Below are 22889 nucleotides of genomic sequence, written 5' to 3' on the forward strand. Positions count from 1 at the left end.
TGATTGATCCAAAGTATTAGCACAGGCTTTAGACAAAGGTTACAGAGGCTCCTCTGTGGGTTTGCCGCTGTCATTCAAACTGACTTCAGACATACGCGCACTCTATTTCCTCCTCCACAATGCCCTGAAGCAGCAAATGAAAGAGAAATGCTATTGATCAAGTGAGTCCATGAGGGAGAGACAGACAAACACAGACAGAGACAGACAGGATAGCAGGCAGTCTCTGTGATTTCTACAGGTTTACTAACTTCTGGATCATTTTGCTGATTGAAACCCATGGCCTATTCAAATATAGCAAATGGACTGGAGGTCTTCAGGAGACTGCTCTGTGTCTAGTAAGAGAAGCTTTGTTGGACCAAACTTTATTCTTTCTAATCAAGTCTGACTAGGGTTTCGTTCCATGCCCTGTGCTGCATGCCTTTCTCCCACTCTCTCCCCTTTCATAGCATATCTGTCCTGTGAAATAAAGGCAAAAATCCCCCAAATATCTTTAAAAAAAAGTCTGCTCCACTCATAAAAAAAACTCTGCTGTATATCAAATCAATCGCTTCCTAAACTAATAGCCTGCCTATACAACTGTCTGCCTTCATAAAACATTCCTGAATGTTCACATGGAAGTATTGAGCATTTCGGAGAGTAACAATCATATGCAGAGTGCATACCACATGTCTATGATGCAAATCTACAACTAACTTGTTAAACCACCTGAAAAAAACCTGCACATCTGTGGTGCGATGAATGCATGAAGGCCAAGAAAAAAACAGCAGTGGATATGTATCCATCCAGCTAGCAAAGACCAACTGAAATGAGAAATGCAATAGCATTCTATTTGCCCAAAGATATGTCCAATTTTTCTGGTTGGTTATTTTAAATAGCTTATATTTTGGACACGCTTTTATTTATATATTGTTTTTGGTAGGGTTGCAACAGTATACTGGTTTCAAGGTATACTGTGATATCAAAATTGATGGCTATCGTACCATGTACATTTGTCTATCTATGATATTGAAAGGGAAAAAAAAGCAACTGGACAGAAAATCACAACTTTATTTGAGCTATTTTCAAAAGAGAGACTTTTTAAACATACTTCCATTAAAATGGCTTCAAGTTCCAAATATAGTAATAAAACCTTCTACCAAAAATAACTGTTCCCTTTTAATTTCTTTAAGGGTCATTCTGACTGGTAATAATAATTCTGTAAGACCGTGATACCGTGAAACCACAATATTTTCTGAGACAGTTATCTTACTGTGAAAAGCTTCTAGCAGATGCACTGAGTTCAGGTGAAGAAGAACCTCATTTTAAGCGTTCTTTTATGCAAACACCTGCTAATGTATCTAATTGAAAGTGCAATAAAAACATTCTGTCCCTAAAATCAATGAATAATCCTAACAAATAATTGTGATCTCAGTACTGATTAAAACAATTGTGGTTATCATTTTGGCCATAATCATGCAGCCCTTGGTCTATGGTTGTTGATAACACCCCTTGGAGATCAAAATGAACTGAGAGGTACAAGACTATCTCGCATTTATGATTTGGTCTGCTGATGTCTGGCTAGTATACTTAAATCAAAGTCAACCAAGGTAGGCACTTCAAATGTCACCAGAGGGAAATGGCTCTCTTGTCTTAATAGGCCACATAATTCGCTGTATTATATACTGTTGAGACATCATATTCCCCTGCAGGGAAACACAAACAGCATTTTATGAGTAGAACTTCAAAGTGATGTCATTGAGCTGCACCCTTGAGCTGTACCACACCGCACTACACCACCATGATTCAGTTACAGAAGCCTGAGGTAAGAGCATCACACAGAACTCATTGCTACAATTTGACAACTGAGATTTGTTTATGATGAACAAAGACAATGCTTTGGTCTTGTGCTAGGTCCACTTAGTCTGCAGTACAACACTTCTTATATAATATACAATGAAGGAAGTCGTTGTTATGATACACACAAAAACCTTTAGTTCTTAGAGAGTGTTGAACGAAGTAAGAAGAAACAGCATTACCAAAAGCCAAAGAGTAAACAGTAAAGAGCAGTAGAGAAACAGCCTCCCCATACCAGAGAACAAACCGAGGGACCAAACACTAAATGGCTCCCCAAAGACAGCACCAGTCCTGTCCCCTGAATCTGAGAAACACAAGCTGGAACACATTTCACAAACACTTATAGCTGAACTGACTGAAACCCCAGCAGAAGCTCGGCATAGTGCATAAGAAGCAGGGGCGGTCATGTTTGGTTCCTAGCCATCTGTGGATCTGAAACTAAGGGAGAAACTGAACAGTACAGTGCAGGCCTGGTACTTATTAGTTACCAAGTAGAATGAATAGAAATGTCTAGTTGGTCAACAGGACCAGAGGTAGAAATACACATCTAGAGCTAAATTTTTAGCTAGTATTTTAGCACTTCAATGATGCAGACCTCTTGTAGGCTGTGCAGGGGCATAAATATAGACAGTGCAGGTAGATAGAGTTGTTAGCAGGCCCACTCTCTCTAGAGGAGAGAACGGGCCCTTGCAAGTGATTCAACTTCCACCTCAGACAAATGCTTGTGTTCAAAGAAGAACTCACATTAAACTACAAATGCTGTCATCTCCTATATATGCCCTCGAGAAGGCAAACCTATATCCATCAATGTTTCTTTTTTTCTTTTGTGCCATAGTCAGTAGCAATCTAAATCAAACTTGTTCATTTTATAGAAATTATAAAAACTATAAAACTATTTAAAAAAAGTCAATTTAATGAATACTTTCTCATTATATTTGGTATTTTTGTTATACACAGATTTGCAGTGATGGTTGCTAGGTAATATTTATGTTGATGCTCTCTAACATCAAGTCTGTATTTGATCATGAGACAATACTATAAAATATACAGTAGCTCCTTTAATGCAAAATCTGGCACTACAGCCTGTCATAATACTGTAGCATGCACTGGGGCCCACCCTAACTACTGAGGATGTGAAACACAATTTGTGTCCGTATTATGTTAGTGCTCTGTAAGCCACTCCACAAAGACATGGCTGAATGACATTACAGTCAGGTGGCACCAGGTTGTCTGAGCGATCACTTCAAGGCTCGTCAACCCGGAAACCGGTCCCACCAGCCTTCATTGATTTAGTCAGTAAACCAGTTCAGCTCCCAGGCCCAGAGAGAGATAAAAATGATGGAAAAGAGAAGTGACATGATGGATGGTTACCAACAAGAACCTAACTGGTCTCCTGTAGGCGAGAAAGGTGTAGAAAAGAGTGATGAGAAGGGGAGTGAAAAACAAATTCCACCTTGTGTATTGTGGTTTTAAGCCAACTTTTTTTGTCTGGGTGGGAACGCTTGCAGAGTCGTAAGGGGTCCCTACGACTCTGCAAGCGTTCCCACCCACACAGGGTTTATAGCCTGCAACTTCATACCAGTCATTTAGAACTGAAGAAGCTCCTTGGGTGAGAGGCAAAACGCCTTCAAGAAACGCAAGCAAGTCCAGTTGCCTGCGATATAGCACTTACGATTACCATGACCTGGATGACTGATAATCTTCACCGACAAGTTTTTTTGTAATATTTCAAGATGTTTTGAATTTTTGGTGTTGCCACTCGGGCTTTTTTTATGCGCAAATTGGAAATGCGCATAAAAAGAAATGGACAGAAATGCACCTTGAATTGAGAAAAAGACTCAGCAGCGTGCTGAGTGTGATCACACATGAGCTCATGGGGTACTGCGGGGTGTGAATTCTGAGGTGGGCGTGGTCTCTGCATGGCACAGTACAGGATGAACTACAACTTACGGAGCAGACTGGGAACAGTTCACACGTTAAGCAGGGTTGCGCATACAGTATGCACAAATAGCCCAGAGACACACCTACCAGACTTAATTCAACCTCATCAACAGACTGCAGATTACCATCACAGTGAATTCTGTGTGCTTTTGACAAACACACCACCCCTCACCCACTCACGCTTCCGTAACAGGACCACACCTCTGCATTAGCCAATCATTAGGTGTATGCAGACGAATTTCGAGCTGAATTAGCAGCTGAAACCACAGCTGGGATGTGGCTGCTGACTGGACACACCCTGACATGGATGGGACAGATGGAAATCACTCTGGAAAATGACAACTGCAACAAGAGGTGTCCATCTACCGCACACATGACTCTCTTCATTTGAGATTGCATATGCATGAATCATTGAATTGCTCTATTTAGAAATAGTAAGAATAGCCTGGCAACAGCAATCACTGATGTCCATGCTTTCTGATCCTTTAATAGTGGCATTTCAAAGACACTGCTGATAACAACACACAGATACAACTGTGCTCAGTTTAATTTGTATGTATTGGGACCTTTAGGGAGGAGATGGTGAAGTGGTAGCACATTATAGGCTGGATGACTTACAAAGGCACTTGTTTTATAGGACTTCTGTACTGTCATTTCTGTGACATATTAACCTGGATATTCAACAAATTCTTCCCTAGATTCAGAATTACCTGTAAGATTTGATTTTCTGGATGTGAACAAATCTACTGTGGTATGTATTAACATTTTCAATTATGTTACCAACGTTAGACAAGAAGGCTTCTTTATTTTCAAGTCCCTGAGACGCATGAATAATGTGCTACACGGCAGGTTACAGTGGAATACCAAGTCTGCCACATAAGGACTTAAATCGCCTGTTCTTATTATCCTGTATATTAGATTACAACATTACAACTTAGGAACAGGTCCTGTGTCAGTAAGCGCACCTGAGATAAATCAAACAAAAGTTCTTTTAAGTTTACTGTAAGTTAACACATGCAAACACACTGTCGTGCTTAAGTAACCACAGCCTGAAACTTCCTGAAACATCAATATAACAAACTGAAAATGCAAAATGTCCACACTACTACACACTAGGGCTGCCACTAACGATTATTTTCATTGTCGACTAATCTGTTGATTATTTCTTCGATTAGTCGACTAATCATTTTATCGAAAAATGTGTTAAAATGTTGAAAAATGTCTGTCTCACCCAAACCCCAAAATTACGTCATCTTATGTCTTGTTTCGTACTCACGCCAAAGGGTTTTAGTTCACTGTCACGGGAGAGTGTGTAAAGCTGCCAATATCTGAATGTAAGAAGCTGCAGTAAGAGTATTTTGGGGTACTTTTATAGTACTTTTCTGTGAAAAATGACTCAAACCGATTAGTCGACTACTAAAATAGTCACCGATTATTTTAATAGTCGATTAGTCATCGATTAGTCGACTAATCATGGCAGCCCTACTACACAATCATGCTTGAGACTGTAAAAATTGGGCATATGTAGTATTTTTCCTCTTTCAGTAACTTGTTGCAGCCTTTCATTATGTTTAAATAACAGCTGACACAGTACCAGTGTTGCTGTAGAAACAGCTCAATTTTGTTCAAGGAAAAATAAAATACTTTTTGCTCTATCTTATTATGGACACAAACTAAATTGTATTGTTAGCCTCACAATGTTGTGAAACCCTTTCCAGTCACAAGGAAGAGTACACTGAGTGATTCTGCTCCTCTGTGAAGAGAGTTTTTACCCACACTTGTCTTGTCAGCTAACCAGCACAGCAGTACAGCACAGCACAGTCGAATCTTTGTTATCTAAACACAAAAGCTATGTGCAGCAAAAAAAAATGAATGGTACACTGAAGTTTAGGTTAGGAGAGTGTAAAGCTCTTTCTTTAAACAGTTGCTTGGTATTAGAGGCATCCGCCTAAAGCACCATTTATGGCGAATGAATCCATCACCCTCTCTCTCTCTCTCTTTCTCTCAAACTAAATAGTTTCCACATTAGTTGCCAAGTGATCAGTTGGGCCTGTGCTGAGGATACTGCCTCTGTTGGGCTAACTAACAACACAGAAAGTGCCCCTAAAAAAAGTAGAAACGTGTTTGTCTAGCAGCCCTGTCACACCTCAAGAAAAAGAAACACCATTGCCTGCTTTTAACAAGTTAAAATACTGACTCACTAAAACCTCCACAGGCATTATAGCATCCAGAAAACACATACAAAAAACACACTAACCATGCATCATTTAAACTCCAAAATACCACATTAAGACAATAAGACCTTGTGGAACACCATAGAAAAATCCATGCTGTAATTTGGTATCAAAACTTTTGATATCTAGACATTTTTTAAGAACTGCATTTTCAGGCAAATGCATAGCAAGCATTTCTGTTCTGGAAACTGTTTACCTTCAATATAGGGCTACTATGGGAGCTACCATCATCACTGGAAAATAAAATTGGTCTCAGCTTTCCAGTCATATCCAATTCATGTGATTCTAAGACTGTGAAGGGACCCCAGTATGCAGAAATATTAAAAAACAATCTGAAAATAGCATGAGAAAAATGGCATGGATTTTGCCCAAAACTGCATGGTTTTAGCATTTAGTGGGCATGTCTGTAAAGGGAAGACTCATGGGCCCCTTTTACACTGCCAGATTTTCGGCGAATGTTGGGCCATTTTGTAGGCAAGCTGCGAGCATTTAGATACACAGAGCCGGATTGGCGAGTTGATCCGAGGTGCCCAATTTTCCGCTGCGTAGGGGTAAACATATTGGCGGAACCTTTTTGGTTTTGGTCTAGTAGCAAGAGGGAAACGCAAACCTGAAAGACACTGTAAAGATGAGCAACTGGGGAGACAAGGAATTGCGCACCCTCCTTGGCCTCGCAAACGAAGAGGCCATTAACCGTCATATGACGGGAATGGTGAAGGACACGCCAACTTATGAGAGAATCGCCGAAGGACTGACCAGTCGCAGGTTCCCTCGGAGTACGTCACTGTTTACGTCACATGCTGAGCTACACGTTTTGTTACTTGCTCACACCCCCCATTGGCCCGAAAAAGGCACATTTGGTATGAACAAAAGTAGGCAGGCGGCATTTTGCTGCACTCCCCGATTTTGTTTTCATACTGCCAATGCTGAAAGAAGGCTGATGGGGCTTTCCTGCAAAATTTGCGCAATTCCTATTCAAAAAGGGCTATGGATACCCATAGACCCCATTTCCATACAGATACCTTGAGGTGAGAGGTCAGGAGACCCCAGTGAAAATGGCCATGCCAAAATATAGCTTTGGAACATTATTAAGTCCTCTCTCTGGCTTTAAAACTAAGCCGGCTTCAGCTCTGAAAGACAGTAATGTCAGCCAAGGATGGTGGGGTCCCGCGGAGTGGAAGAGGTTAAGCAGGGCTTACAATAGGAAAAACGATTGATGCATTTTTTTAAGAGAATTTTTAATTCTAAAGAGTAGATCAAGGCCAAATTTTAGTTTGGCACAATGTAGGGAGCTTTATCTGCTACTGCAATTATTGACTCCTCCTTGCGACGCCCAATATCTGCCAGCTGGAGTCTTGCACTATCTTGAGTTATAACCAGGCCAGATCCAATTAAGCCTCTCTTGTTCCTTCTCCTAAACTCTCATTTTAAACTCTCCATAGTCTCTCATCACCATATTTCTCAGGCATGTGCCAGACTTCTGGGAGCTAAAACACAGCAATGCCACACACATGGTCACTTGAAGCACACAAAAACTACCATGCACAACATGGCATCACAGCATTAAGACTGCAGAGACAGAGAGAAAAGCCTTCCCTGTCCTAAATGAGCTACACAGTATGTAGGGCATTGGGGGCAGGCTTGGCTTTGTTCAGGCAGATATCCCTGACATTTTTAGGCCCTAGTGGAGCAAAAGCAGCATATCCCGACATGAAATCAGAGCTTTAGTAAACAATGTGTTCTAACAGTTATGGCAGAGAAAGCAACCTGTGGTTGGGCACTGAAAGAACTGCTGATGGAATCACAATTCAGGGTTAGATAAAAATTCTGCCCTAGATTAAACTTCAAAATAAAGCACTATCAATCACAGAAGAAGAATGTGAGCCAGATCTATAGTGAAGGGAAACAATGATGTTATGTGCCTCTGCCTGCCTGAAAACATTTTGCGTTATTGCACAGTAAACAGTCAGAAAAACTGGAAATTCTTCCTTCCACAAACCAGAAGGCCATTATATGGCAGTACAATGACGTGGAAGTACAGTCTAAACACAGAAAAGAAACACAGAACTCTGCAACAGTTTTACACTGTAGCTTAGATGTTTACAAGTTACTCTATTTGATTCAAAGGCCAGTAGTATCAATTGTACATGTAAGAAAAGCCGTCAATGTTTAGGCATCTGAAAACAGACCATAAGTCAGTGACTGACAGCTTTTTGAATCAGTGATTTAAACCATTAAGTTGCTCTGAACCTTTTATCTCAAACATAAGCATGTCACAGTGGAATGAGCCGCCACAGACATTTCCTAATAAACTAAAGGCAAAACAACACTTCTAACATGCTGTTAAACACAATACTGCCTTTTACATCAAGTCAGTCCACAACTGACAGACAATTTCAGTGGGCGTAAAATGAGTCGTTGATTAAAGACAAAAAGCGTAAACAGAGATTCCTGAGTGCAGTAATGTACTGTCTAAAACAGAATGCAAATGGAGAATCATAAAGCTATCTGGTCATAGTAAAGGCTTAAAGGAGCTATATGTAAGAAATCTAAAGCAAATAGTTGTAAAATCATCCTAATATGTCACAGAGACTAAGGAATAATGTTCATATAACATACTGATCTCACCGACAACAACAGTATGGCCAGAATATTTGCATCTAAAAAAAATTTTTGCGGTCCACAAATCATGTTTATGTTTTGAATTTGTGTTTTGGCCTGTTGTGCCACCCACCGCCGTCTACCAGTCACGCAGTCAGTAGAGTCTCAGCATCAGTTACAGTTACGACTGAGCTACAGCAGCACGGCAAGCAGCATTAGCAGTGTCCCAGCATGAGCAACCAGCTCCTCCTCAGCTGTATCCCGGCAGCAGCGTTAGCAGCAGAGAAGCCGGACTTGCTCGAATGGTCCGCTGGAAAACCGAAGATCAAGGACGCGGCGACGCAGCCCTGCCACGGCAGCCGCCCGTGGGCAAACAAATCAGTCTCCAGCGTGCCGCTGTCCAGCAACCTCGAATATGTAGGGGAGGGGGGGCGGACAAGACTCACAGCAGTATTTTGAATTTGAGCGCAGTAACCGTTTTGGCCACATTCTTACATACAGCGCCTTTAAAGGGATATTTCAGATCTTTTGAAGTGGGGTGTATGAGGTACTTACCCATAGTCTGTGTATATCTTACAGTGGATGTCTGTTGGCATGCCCCCAGTTTGGAGAAGCAACAGGAGTACTGACACAGAAGCTGAGCGATGTACTGCTGGGGACAGAGGCAGCAGTAAAATGTATTTTCCTACCTAAACAAAGTCCCACCTAAAAAACATCTGTAACACTTTAAGTGTATGCTTTATTGAGAGTATTTTCACCACTTTACCTTTCTGTCAGACAGCCCACTCCTACAGGGAAGCTGTCAACGACTTTAGTTACCCATCTATGCTCTCATCACAGCCACCGGACTCCAATGACAAAAACAGTAATTTTGGCTTGCTGAACACAGGAGCTGCTGGTCTACAGCTGCCTCCATCAGTTTGTTAGTTTGAGTTCATGTGTGATTTTGCTGAACTAACTGTTCTCAACACCAAAATCACAAAATAAAACAAACAAAATAAGTGAGCGAGGCAGGAGTGGACCAGCAGCACCTGTGTTCCCCAATGTTAAATCGCTGTTTTTCTCAAAGGAGTCTGGCTTTGAACAGAATAATATAACAGCTTTAGTTCCCTGTCAGAAATCACTGTCTGACGGTAAGGAAAAGCAGTAAAAAATATTCTAAAAATAGCATATACTTAAATTGATGCAGCTTTTTTTTTGTGGGACATTTTTAGGCAGCTACAGTGTGTTCTGTTGGTGACCCCACCTACAGCAATACATTCCTTAGCTTACGTATCAGACTCCAGCCTGCGTCTCCAAACTGGGGCATGCCGACTGACATCTAATGTGGGTAATACACTAACTATGGACAAGTACCTCAAAAATTCCGAACTATCCCTTTTTACCAGCTACCGGCTACAGTTGTGAGGAAATCCCTATTGTTCACTGCTTTGTCATTGGAGTTTACCTTGAAGTTGCTGGAGTTGACCCAGGAGCTGGCGATGCCATCAACCATTTTGTCCAGTGCTGTCTGATCCTGCTCCAGGTCGTGGGACTTCTCCTTGTCCAAAATGTAATCAATGATCTCCTGCCCCACCTGCAGCCGACGGCCCATGTCCTTCTGCAGGACCAGGGCCAGGCAGTTCTCCATGCTGGGCTCCATCATCCTGGCCTCTGATAACCAACCCCTCTGGCTTCCTCAGTCTGCCTGGCTGAATGACTGACTGACCGGATACTAGTAATCCTCCACTGCTCAAAGCAGTGGGTATGACAGCTAAACAAAAGGAGCCCCAGTTAATGGGTGTTTGGGCTGGGTGGCCCGGAAAAAGGGAGAAAAAAGAAAGAGGCAAATGTACACAGTCTGCTTGTATTTTTATCCCCGAGGACAGGCCTTGTCTTTGTGCCAAGTGCTAGCTCGCTAGCAAGCTAGTGGCTGTGCCCTAGGGATGGATGGAGCAGGGCTTGGGGAATGGCAGCAATGCAGCATGTGTGTGTCTGGACAGCAGCTGGGGAAAGTTTACTACTCCCTCCCACTTGGGTTTTTTTTCCCTCTTCTTCTCTTATAGGAGTCTGAGCCAAACCGCTACAGCAGGGGTAGAGGAGGTGGTTTTGGCAAACAGCGTGCAAGGCAGCAAATGGAGATGGATGGAGAGGGCTAGCTTAGAGCTCCATGTCTTGTCCCGGGATCTGCCCTGGAGAGCCCTAAAGGAGCAGAAAGGACAGCAGACGGTCAATTCATTATCAAATCTCTTCATTAGTGATCCCTCCTGTTGCATTACAATGCATCACACTAAATGAACTTTAGTATTTTTCTTGCCTTACAGTAAAAAGAGAGTGATTTAGCTAATACAAATGCTCACCCTTCTGTTACACATTATATGACCAAAAATATGTGGACTCAAAGAAAATCCTAATGCCACAGCATACAGTATTAGTTTAGATTAATGTGACCCGTCATTTTTTGCAATTAATTATTTGTCTTAAAATGACAGAAAATAGAGAAAAAAGTCCATAAAATGTATACTGTGCTCATGGTGATATCTTCAAATTCCTTGTTTTGTCCAACCAACATTTCAAACCTCAGAGATTCAGTTTACTATTACATTGAGCACAGAAGAGCAGCTAAGTCTAATATTTTGGAAGCTGACACCAGATTTCGTTATTTTAATAAATCATATGCAAATCGATTACCAAAATAGATTATTTTTCTCTGGATCGACTAATTGTTTGAGCCCTCCCAACATCAGTGGCTGACCTCACAATACTCCTGGAGCTGAATGAGAGCAAATCCCCTGCAGCCAGGTTCCAAAATCTTGTGTAAATTCTTATCAGAAGAGCTGAGCCTGTTTTAGCAGCAGAATAATGCCCACGGTTATGGAATGAGACATATTACTAGAACACAAGGGTGTCCAAATACTTTTGGCCATTGTGTATGTAAATCCCCAGTTCCTCAATAAGCTACTGTTGCTGAGCCACACATGAGCAGCCAGTGATGACTTATAGTCAGTGCTGCTGAAACAACAAATCTACTCTCTAGAATATAATCAAACCAGGTAGGGAAATCATCATTCAAAAACAAAATGACCAGACATTTAAATCAAGGCTCTGAATTAATTCCCCCACCCAAACACCCCCCCCCCCCAAAATCTCTGACAGCTTCAAATGCTCAACCCGACAGCCCACTACTGTCGTGAAAAATACAGGGGCTGAGAATTCCATTAAATTAAGACACAAGAACAACAAGGTGGTGTTTATTTGCTCCAGTTCCAAGCTGCTGGATCTTATGCTGACTACGCTTCTTTCATTCAGACAACCCCAGGCTTTTTGTGTGACAAGTCTATCTACTTGAAAGGACTGTTAAACAACTTCTGTCGAAGATGGGCCTTTGTTCTGGGAGGGGAAACTCAAACCTGCAGGTCTTGAAGCAGCTAGATGTTGGCCATATTCACTTGACTATAACCTTTTTGGTACCATAATGTGTGAACTATTTTCTCCTTTTTAGTGCAATGACAAGGTGACCACAAAAAATGTGAGAATTTTCCCTTTTTACAGGTTGCCTATGGTAACAGTTGCTTAATTCATGTATTTGTTAGTTTATTTGCTGAGGACAACACAGACAAACACTGTTACATAGCCAGAAGTAATGCAGTGTGTATGGGGCTAATTTGGAGTCCCTGTCCCTTGTTAGGATTTTAAATTCTGGTTAAAGAAACTAAGTAACTAAGCAGATAAAACAGATACAGGGTATAAACAACAGAACTGTGTGCATGTGTATAGCCACATGTCCATGTGCATTGTACATGACTGTGTATGCACGGACAATAAAGTGTGAAAGAGTGTATAAATGCTGAAGAAGCATTACACTCTTACACTCTGGTCAGAGTGTAATACATTTTGGCAATACTGTATTAGCTCTTTTGAACATAAGTTGTGAAAATGCAATAGATCCACTTAAATAATCCATTATTTCTATCCTATTGCACAGACTCAACCTTCTAGGTTAGGTTTTACAGAGGTATAACTACGTTTTAAGGATCTATTTGAGCATGGGTCTCTCTATCCTTTGCAGAACTTTCATAAAAGTCTGATCTTCCTTAGTGACACTTGTTCCAATTTTTCCAAATAAATCATTTTCTACAGAATACCAATCCTAAATTCCCTAGCTGCCCCACAGGAAACCCCTATTGATTCCTTATTGGCTGTTGACCCAAATTTTAAAAAATCATCTCTAATATACAGCATATCATAGTTTCTACTATTTAACACCCAACAAAGAACCCCAAAGCTTGTGGGAACAGAAATTGAGAACTGTATTACCTGATGACCAATGGCAGCATATTTTGCAATTAGTTCACTCTTCCTCCTTCTGTGCTAAGCGTGGCCTCTTACAATGGAAGATTGTAAACAAGGTCCATTACACCAAGACACAGCTTTCCAAGATTTATCTTAATTTAACAGACTCATGTAACCGGTGCCGGCAATCTCCAGCCGATCACACTCACATGTTCTGGTTTTGCCCTAGGCTTTTTACATTCTGGTCTGAAATTTTCAACACCCTTAATACTGCATATAACACTGCTATTATTTCTGGCCCTCTCTCGTCCAGAGTCCCTCTACTGTCCAATAATTCTAAAAGCATGTAACATGTTCCTACATTTAGTACCTTGTTGGCAAGATGACTTATGCTTCTTAAATGGAAGTTTGTTCAACCACCGACCGACAATAGGTGGTGAAAGATATTTTACTGTCTATCAGACTGGAGAAAGTTAGATTTTCCCTTATAGGTTCCCTAAAACCTTTTGAAAAGACTTAGATACCTCTCCTAAACTATACTGGATCTCTGACCTCCTTGCCTGGTTGTGACGACTGAGCGTCCTCCTTTTTTTGAGTTATTTTTATCTGATTATTTATTCGTTATTTCTTTGTCACTGCTGCTGAGTCTTGTTATGATTGCTGTTCTTAGTGTGATATGGTTATTGCTTTCATTTTTGTTACTGTTTCTCTTTTAGGAAGGCAGGGTAAGGGGAGAAGAAAAATTGTGAAAAATGGAACATTTCATGTTCACTCTTTGATTTGTATGCTTTGTATTGTTCTTCCAATGAAAAAAAAGAAAAGAAAATGCAATACATGTCATTAACATTTCGACTTGTTATGATTAAATCATCCTAAAATTGCTTACAATTGACCATCCTATCATCTTTGTTCAATGTACATCAGACCTACCTAACGTTACTCTCACCTTTGACAAGCTGGTTACACAGATTTGCCTGACGTCCGCCATGCACACACCTCTCTGCTTTTTTTTTTTTTTTTTTTACAACGTTAGCTGAGCCCAGGCTAGCTCAGAGCCTGACCATCACTGCTAGCAGTGCCAAACGAAGGAGCGCCTTGACAGCTACTACATACTGCTAACGTGAAACAAAAAGCCTCCCCTGTAATTTACCCCGGTGGCCATGAAACATTCCTTTTCTTTGCTTCTCCCTAAAACAGCAGGCCAACCTTTCTACTGTACCAGACAGAGTAGGTGTGTGGGGAATAAAAGCTAAAGCTAGCCTCCAGCGAAGCCCTTCCTTTCAATGAAACGTCAGTTCAGACAGGCAGCACAAAGAGAAGAAAATGTGACAAGGAGGCGAGGAGGTGTACCTACAGCAGTATTTTTTTCTACTTACCATATCCCGCTTTAACGCCGCAGCTGGTTTGGACATACAGCTCGTGTTTCTTTTTGTAAATATACAGTGTACGGCCTCAAATCTCTTGTGTCTTTCTCTTTCTCTCACTCACACTCTCCACCCGGAATGCTGCCTGCAGGACAAGAATGGGATCGTCGTGCGCATGCGTAGTCGATCCAGGGATGATGTTGGCACTTGGAAAACTGTCGCATGGCAATACAAAAAAAAAACCCTGTCGGTGTGTATCATGGACGCTATAAGTCGACATCTGGCGACATCTACTGGACGCATGGGGTCTGTGATTTGTCTATATTGCTATGTTGGTTTTCACTCAAGCATAGAGTATTTACATTTTTGTGCAACTGTTGCATACAGAAAGATAGAAATGAGGATTTCCAGAAAAATGGCGCGATGCATTACTGGAAACAGGGAAAGTATGTCCTGGCTCCATTCAAACGCATGTCCACAGCAACTGCACATCAAATAGGTAATATACATTAAATTATGTGTAAAAAACAAATTTACAAGCGGACCCCAGAGCCCCAAATACAACCCACTATATAACCTTAATTCAACTTGGAGGTCACATTGAGATTCATCAAAAAATGGTTGGTCACAGTTGTGACCGGTGGGAAAATATCTACCATTTATTGACCAAATTTGCAGTTTCCTTTGTAGTCATCAAAATTCTTATTTAAAATCTGTCATCAGCAGTCCCCAACATTGCCAGCAGAATGGTCAGTTGCATTCTACAGTAACTACTTTACATATCAAAAACACTTATAAAACATCAATATGAATGCTGACTGCAAAGGCTAAACATGTATGTATTTCAACATTGTTACTTTATTGTAGCATACATTGTAACATTATTCTTTCAGTGTAACATGTACTGAAACATTAATATTGTAACTTTAGTGAAACATCTGACCACCTGCACCTTTGCCCATAGCATTTCTGGCTGGCCCCTGTGATGGATAGTGGCCCTTGGCTGTTCTAGCTGTTCTGTCTGGCTTGTAGAGGCCCTTGGCTCTTCTGGCTGGCCCGTCTGTCTGAAAGTACCAGTGTCAGAACATACACGACTATCCTACCATGCTGTAAGGTGGTACACAAGCTACAATGATCAGTCTAAGTGATACAGAAGGTCAAGTTTTGAAAAAAGGTGGATGGTGAGACAAACCTGTAAATAATATCAGCAAAATCAGTCTGAGTGAGCAAAGAGCCAGCGAATAAGCATTTCTTATTGACATGGAAAAACAGGATTTTAGGCTGTACAAAAAGCACAGTGTGCGAGATGGTCAATTGGTGTTTAAAATTTAAACTTTTGTCAACCAAATTCCCAAGTGCTTCTAACTTGACAGATTGAATGGAGACACCATCAGGAGTATTGACGGAAACGATTGAAATCTTTGTTTGCTCAGGAGAGAAAGCCCTAATTTTTTTTGTGGTTGAGTTTAAAAGCAATTTCAGATCCGCATACAAATGGTACTTGCAGAATTTAAACTTATCAGATACTATTAACATAAATTAAAAAATGGGCCCAAAACTGATCCTTGTGGTACACTCTTCTTCAAAATGACAGTATCAGACATGACATTGCCACTGTGTCAGGCACTACAATTGTACCCACAATACAACCAGTCTGTGCTTTGTAAACAGGCCTTAGGGTCAAAGAATATTCATGTCAATTATTCACCTATTTTACAGTCTCTAGTGATAATGAGTTACTATTTTTATTACCTTATTAATGTGAGGCATTAATATGTATGTTAATATAATTCAACAAGGTTCATAGCTGCAATACTTTCAATTTGGTTATGGAAAAATGAAAACTGTTGTTATCATTGCAGAATTTCATATTGTGATGAACATTTTTCCCAGCAGACATTTCAGACTTTATTCTATAAAAAAGGCTTCCTGCACTGCCGGTGTTTATGCCCATGCTTTTTTTGGAATGCTTGTAAATCCGAAAAATAACAAAAACAAAAGGATTGCTCTAGAGCACATTCTCAGATTATTTATTTTTAAAGATCATAATTTACATCAGTGGGTCTCAACAACTGGTCGTTGAGGGAGTTCCAGAAAAATGGGGAATTGTTTTCCACTAACGAAGTGAGCCCGTCATGGGTAAGAGTCAACAGAGTGTCTTTTCTGATTATAGGATTCACTTCCTCCACAGTAACATCCTCAACTATAGTTGACAGCTATTACATTTTGGTCTTAATCATATCTAACAACCAAAAACTTTTCAGATTGAGGTCTCCCTAGAACTTTTTTATTAAATGGGGGCCCTGGACACAAAGAAGGATAAGAGCCACTGGTTTACATAGTACAAATTTAACCACACTTTTAGACAAAGCAAAAATAAAAATGCTGCTGTTTTGTATCAATACAACAGCCTTGTGTGGTAAAGGAAGAGGTCTGCTCCAAGACTGAAATGCACATCTGTCTTTGTCAAAGAAGTCCCGGCACAACTGTTGCCCATAAATCAGGCTCAATGTGATTCTGCGAGCACCATCTGTGGTGCTCACTACTGTAGTACCCACAATTATGGTGGTATCTTTCATACGAGTGTCTTTCTACAATGTGATGTGATTTCCACATCCTGAAAGACACTAATTTCTGAACACAGTTCAAAAACGATGTATGCAACTGTACACTGACAGCAAGAGAACCAAGTCCACAATAAAACAGTGAGGACTTTCACTGTGCTTCTGTGTCCTCTGCAATGGGTTCTTCACTCTCTGAATCATTCTTCTCCTCACTGTCACTGTCTTCCTCTGAGGAGCGCTCTTCATCTTCCACTGCAGCTGGCATCTTAATGATAATTTCATCATCTTCATCGTCATCGTCGACAACCATGGACTTCCTCCTCTCTAGGACAGAGGGGGTGCAGAGTGGTGTTGTGTCCTGAAATGGAAGAAAGGAGCACATTAGCTGTTTAAGTTATCCCCTAGCACCAAACAATGCAGCTTTGATTTCCCCTTGAGATAATTCAGTATGTTGGTACATGGGTTTTATCACGCAGCCACCAAAAGACACACGCAATAAGCTTAACGCACCACAGTACTATAGGCACAGTTATCTGACCCCAGATCACTGGTACACCTGAGGCCATTTTCAGAATGTGCCGAAGCTAAATATAACATTAGTGTTGACCTTACTTCACTACATGTAGATGCATCCATGGAATCGGATGACTTTTTCTTCTGAGGAACCTGGGCAGCCTGAAAATGCAAAGAGAGCACTAAAGTTTAACATGATGCCAACAAAAGTATAGATACTAGAGGAGTAGCTCTGTGATGCTGTAAACCTATAAAACTCCATGATTTGATTGGAAGAGTATGCCTCTTATAATGGATCACATGACATTTCTAGATTTTGAGGACTTTCACTTATATTATTAAAAAGGTACACTATGCAGGATTTTCCTAAATAACAATGTATAATCATACAAACGTGGGGCGAGGCTATATAGCCAACAAATAAAATTACAATACTTTTAGGCTACATAGCGATACACAATATCTATCTCGAAATTTTGAAATCTCCTCTAAACTACTGAAGATTCCTAAAATAATTAATTAATAATAATAATAATAATAATAATAATAATAATAAAGTAAAATGAAGCCCTGTTTAAATAAATTTACATAAAGTACTGTAATAAAGTTATATAAAGTACTGTTACACTAAAGATAAATTAAGTACTGTTTTAATAGTTTGATAAAGTACTGTTACACTAAAGTTAAATAAAGAACTGTTATAATTAAATAAAGTATTGTTTTAATAAAGTTAAACAAAGTAGTTATAATCAAATTAAATAATGTACTGTTTTAATAAAGTTAAATAAAGTACTGTAATAAAGGTAAATATAGTAGTTACACTTAAGTTAAATAAAGTACTGTTATAATCAAATTAAAGTACTGTTTTAATTAAGTTAAATAAAGTATTTCTTTAATAAAGTTAAATCAAGCTGTAATAAAGGTAAATAAAGTAGTTAAACTTAAGTTAAATAAAGTACTGTTATAATTAAATTAATTGAAGTACTGCTTTAATAAAGTTAAATTAAGTACTGTTATAATAAAGTTAAATAAAGCAGAGAGGTGTGGATGGGAGGGAGAGCGTGTGTAACACAACAAGTTTGTGCTTGTGGCTTAAAAAACAGAGAATGTCTTTTTTTCTTCCCATTTTGTTGTCCACAGATTATGAGCAACACACACAACGACAAAGCTCATTTCAAAACAAGAGTAACTCTGGGGTTGACTTTTACTTTCACAAACGTGCACTGAAGGAGAGGATGAAAAGTGATGTGGATTTAGCCTGTTATCTGACAGGTAGGTGCAGGCCTTTAGCTTTGTTAGCTTGCACAAGTATCAGCTCTCCCAAAATTTCAGGGATGACTCTTTTCTAGCTCATATAAATACACAGCAGCTACAGTAGCTGCCATTTAAAGTTACTATCTTAATGTCAATATACGTACAAATCCAGGGAAGTCATAGTCGATGCCATGTGCTGCAAGTCTCTTGCGAAGCTTCCCCTCTTTCCGTAGGAGTTTGTCTTTCAACTTGGTGATCTGCTCCTCTGTGCGTTTCTTATTGTAGCGGAGTACAGCAGGATGGGAGGGTTTTGCAAACTTCTTTTCAGAGCCAACAAACAGATTCTCATGCACCTTCTCTGGAGGAATCACGTGACCTGGGAAAGAGCAAGAAGCCACATTGGGCTGATGATCTTGGAGCAAATCACATTTACAGTGAGTAAATGGATATAAATCATGAACTCACGAAATGTAAAAAAAATATCTTTACTGTGATACTTTCTGTAAACAGATCTTAAAAATTCAGCTAATACTAGAAATCAAGATGAGCCACATTTCATGGAATTTACAAGATCTAGGACATCATTTTATATCTGATAAACCCGCGTGTGTGTCAGGTGGCCTGATCATCCTCTTTAGGACAGCAGGAGCCATGGTGGTAACTAACAGACTTGCATATGAGCAATACTCACATTTGATGAGTCTCTCTCCCATGAGGTAATTGTTCATGGTTTCTGCAACAATTTTGGCTACTTCATCACAGTCAAACTCTACAAACGCAAAGCCTTTGGTTCCACCTGTCTGAGACAATGAGACAGAAAAAAATGGATATTACATCTCAATAGTCTCAAATCACACATCTTAATTTGATTTAGGTCTATCTAAATTCCATTTTAAATGCATTTCCATTTAATGCTTTACACTTATTTTAGTTTTTCTCGTGCTTTTGTGGGCACATGGGTTTTATCGCTCTGCCAACAGAAGAGCAGGTGATAAGCTTTACGTACCACAATACTTTAGGCTCAGTTATCTGATCTCAGACCATTGTGGCATCTGAAACCATTTTCAGTCCGAGCCAAAATTCTGCAGTAACACTTCTACAATGTCCTGTCAAACTGATGGGAAATCTGTGTCATCTAAAATCTCATACAGCAAACAGAAAAATTCTAAGTTTTTGTTCGTTTGTAATGTACAGGATAGAAAGTGAATTATGCAGAGTTAGATATTTCAAACGTGATTTTATATTTAGTTGTCATCTATGCTACCTTCTTACTCCTGGCCAGCCGCAGCCTCAGGACTTTCCCAAATTGTTCCATGTAAGACTTTAGCTGAGGTTCAAACAGCCCCTTTGGCAGGTGACCGACATAAACCACTCCAGGGGTCAAATGCCCCCCCTGCAAAAAAACCAAAACAAAAACAAGAGGAAAGAGAATAAACAAGAGGACAAGGTTACATAGACGATAAATAAACATTTGTACAATATGCAATCTGTTATGCATATATTTTTATGATTGCACATTTGGACTAAGATGTCACGGGTGTACATAAAATGAATTGAGGCTGAATTCCATTTCGTTGCTTCAGTTTCAGTTTCCTGGTATATTACATGCTGACTCGCTGTCAGTCCTTACTGGGACACTTGAATAGAGCAGAGCCATTGACAATGTTGCACCTGTGCTTTTCCTACAATGACAAGTCCAAATCCCTGCTAAAGGCCTATTCTATTCCCCTTATATAAATGTTTATTATATTTAATTTCAATCATAACTTGTTTCTTTATCATTACTTTACTTAACATATTCTGGTTCATAAAGCGATATCATTGTTCAATAATAGTTAAATTTTTTTGTATGACACATCTGATATAATGTATAATTACCTTTAAATGCCCAATAAAGCATCTTGTCTCAGTAAAGAGGAAAATAAAATAAGGAAAAGGGAACAACAGGTAGCTTTGCAGACAGACCTGGGTAGGGTTGCAGCGATATCCCAGTCTCAAGGTATACTGTGATATAAATGTTGATGGCTGTTATACTGTGTACATTTGCCTATCTACAATATTGTAAACAAAAAAATACAATGAGATCCCCCCCCTTCCCTTAGCTATTTTAAAAGGGGAGACTTTTTACACATATTTCCATTACAAGAATTGTTTCAAGTTTCAGTTACAGTAATAAAACATTTGTTCAACCAAAAATAACCTTCTGTTTTTATTCCTTTCATTCTAAATGATGATGATATAAATTCTGTTACACCGTGACACTGTGAAACCATGATATTTTCTGAGACAGTCATCGTACTGTGAAAATCTCTTGACCTGAGACACCCTGATGGCCAGTTTCTGTTTGGAAACGCATCAGAGTTTGCAACCCTGTCAAACCAATATACTGTGAGACACCACTTTAGTTAGTAGCTTTTTCATGATGATGCTTAAAAGGGGAACTACGCCTACTTTTTAAAATTAATTCATATTATTCCTGTGGTCTAAGGCGATTCAAACATACTACATAAACAATTCTCTCCCAAAAAGAAAAAAAAAAGTGTGCTACAACTCAAAGTTGTCCTGGTGATCTGGTAAAGATGTTACAGATGACACTGACATCAGCCAGGGGAATGTTCTGTAGAATATGAGTGTGTATATGTATATTAAGTGTGGGAATCACCAGAGGCCCCATAACCCGATATTATCACAGTACGTAAGTCACAATGGAGCTATTATTGCATTTTTTAAACATTTTATAATATAATGCCTAGAGCGATGACATATATATTACAATCTATTGCGATTTACTACCTTTTCACAACTGCAGATTATGTCCCTAAAGAAAAATAAACTCAACATCTGTTTTATCTGACAAGATTCAGGTTTTAGTCATTTTTAGTGCAGCACAATGTTTCTAATGGACTGCAAAACCAATTTTTATGAAGAAAGCTACCAAAAGTTAATTTTATATTTGAAATAATAATTTATATAAAATAAAAATCGTCCATGTATGTACACACTATTGTAATGCAAAATATTGGGATACTACACCAATACCAATATTTTTTCTCCCACCCCTACTGAATATGGGTACATATTCTGTTTCAGCACTGAAAACCCTTCTATAGAATAACGCTCATTTAGTTGTGAAAATGAATAAATAAATAAAAGAAAAAAACAAATATTCTGCGGGTCCATAAAACCAGTCTACAATTAACTGTCTGTTGAGCAGCTCCAGACTTCATACCTGATGACATCACAAGTTTGAGACGTCCTCCTCTGGTTTCTGGCCTTTAAACAGAGTAGCTCATGTTCACTAATACTGACTGAACTCTCCTTCTTCACAGAAATAACATATGAATTGTTAATTTAGGTGTTGTTCCCCTTTAATGTGATAAATACCTAATGCTATCTAAAACAGCGACAACAGTAACGTTAAATGACTTGACCATAGTATAAAAGCGCCATTTACCACAGCTGAAATTTTAAGCTAAATAGCTCACAACATCCGACGGGTTACGGAATAAGGTGTGACACCTGCTACCGTCGGAAATAAGAAGATACTCTCAAGTAAACGGAGCAATAGCACATCCTATTTTGTGAATTCATGATTTTTCACGGTCACACATGAGGACCCACCGTGCTGAATTTGTTCTTCTTCGCCTCCTGCACCTTCTTCTTGAACTCGGACTCTTGTTTAGGGTCCAGAGCCAGCAGCTCTTTGGGCCTCTGAGCCGCTTCTGCCTTACTTTCAGTCATTTCGATTAATTATGGAAACCAGACATAAGTTGTACAAGAACGCACACCACTGTTAGTCAACTCTACACGAACCACGTTGGTGTCTTTATCCGGTTAACCATGTGGTAACAACCAAAGAAGTGCTAGAGGAGGAAGCGAAGGTTTCCGTTTGCTCTCTATAGTCATGCGCTCGGTACAGCGCCATCTGCAGGCGTGGATATGGAGGCGTTTATCTGTTTTAACAGCAGCAGTAAACGCAGCTGGAGTGAGTATACGAGTACTGAAGCCCTTTTCCGTCACTTGAAACAAAATCACCTATTACAGTTAGTATGTTTTCGAATTATAAAGTGTATAATGACTATGAAAATATTACATCCTAAACATAAAACAATATCTTATCATTATGACTTACTATTTTCTGCAAATATCCTTTAAATCTAATTGCTGTAATTTATTTTTTATTAATTATATTTAAATAGTTTTTTGTATAGTTACCTTATGTTTTCTCATCATTTTCGATTTGACTTATCTCAAAACCACGAAATATTTAATTATTTGATAATGAGACATGTTAATGTGATCTTCTTGATTTA

At 39.5% G+C, this 22889-nt stretch overlaps 2 protein-coding genes and 2 non-coding genes across 4 annotated transcripts in view; all 4 read right to left on the reverse strand.

Annotated features, from left to right (window-relative positions):
• Positions 1-14414, reverse strand: part of clasp1a (cytoplasmic linker associated protein 1a) — a 122852-nt gene extending 108438 nt beyond the window's left edge. The window contains exons 1-2 of the mRNA XM_078174279.1: positions 14258-14414; positions 10057-10790 (exon numbers count right to left, since the gene is read on the reverse strand). Coding sequence (XP_078030405.1) covers positions 10057-10254 — 198 coding nt within the window. The 5' untranslated portion in view covers positions 10255-10790; positions 14258-14414. The remainder of the gene's footprint in view (positions 1-10056; positions 10791-14257) is intronic.
• A 1845-nt stretch (positions 14415-16259) lies between these two features.
• Positions 16260-22427, reverse strand: nifk (nucleolar protein interacting with the FHA domain of MKI67). The gene is made up of 6 exons (XM_033613084.2): positions 22198-22427; positions 19841-19969; positions 19268-19376; positions 18741-18952; positions 17422-17484; positions 16260-17167 (listed from the first exon to the last, which is right to left on the reverse strand). The coding sequence occupies exons 1-6, from the start codon at positions 22315-22317 to the stop codon at positions 16961-16963; spliced, it is 840 nt and encodes a 279-aa protein (XP_033468975.1). The 5' UTR covers positions 22318-22427; the 3' UTR covers positions 16260-16960.
• Positions 17256-17386, reverse strand: LOC117251844 (small nucleolar RNA ACA64). The gene has a single exon (XR_004501271.1). It is a non-coding gene; the product is annotated as a small nucleolar RNA ACA64 (small nucleolar RNA).
• LOC117251843 (small nucleolar RNA ACA64) lies at positions 19520-19649 on the reverse strand. The gene has a single exon (XR_004501270.1). It is a non-coding gene; the product is annotated as a small nucleolar RNA ACA64 (small nucleolar RNA).
• Positions 22428-22889: the final 462 nt, after the last annotated feature.

Source organism: Epinephelus lanceolatus, chromosome 14, assembly GCF_041903045.1.
Source record: "Epinephelus lanceolatus isolate andai-2023 chromosome 14, ASM4190304v1, whole genome shotgun sequence".
Classification (NCBI taxonomy): Eukaryota; Metazoa; Chordata; class Actinopteri; order Perciformes; family Serranidae; genus Epinephelus; species Epinephelus lanceolatus.

Coding starts and splice junctions, on each gene's coding strand:
- nifk (XM_033613084.2), bottom strand. CDS start 22,317: ATGACTGAAAGTAAGGCAGAAGCGGCTCAGAGGCCCAAAGAGCTGCTG. Junction 19,970..22,197: donor AGAAGAACAAATTCAGCACG/GTGGGTCCTCAT, acceptor GTTTTTTTGCAG/GGGGGGCATTTGACCCCTGG. Junction 18,953..19,267: donor GGGAGAGAGACTCATCAAAT/GTGAGTATTGCT, acceptor GCTCTTTCCCAG/GTCACGTGATTCCTCCAGAG.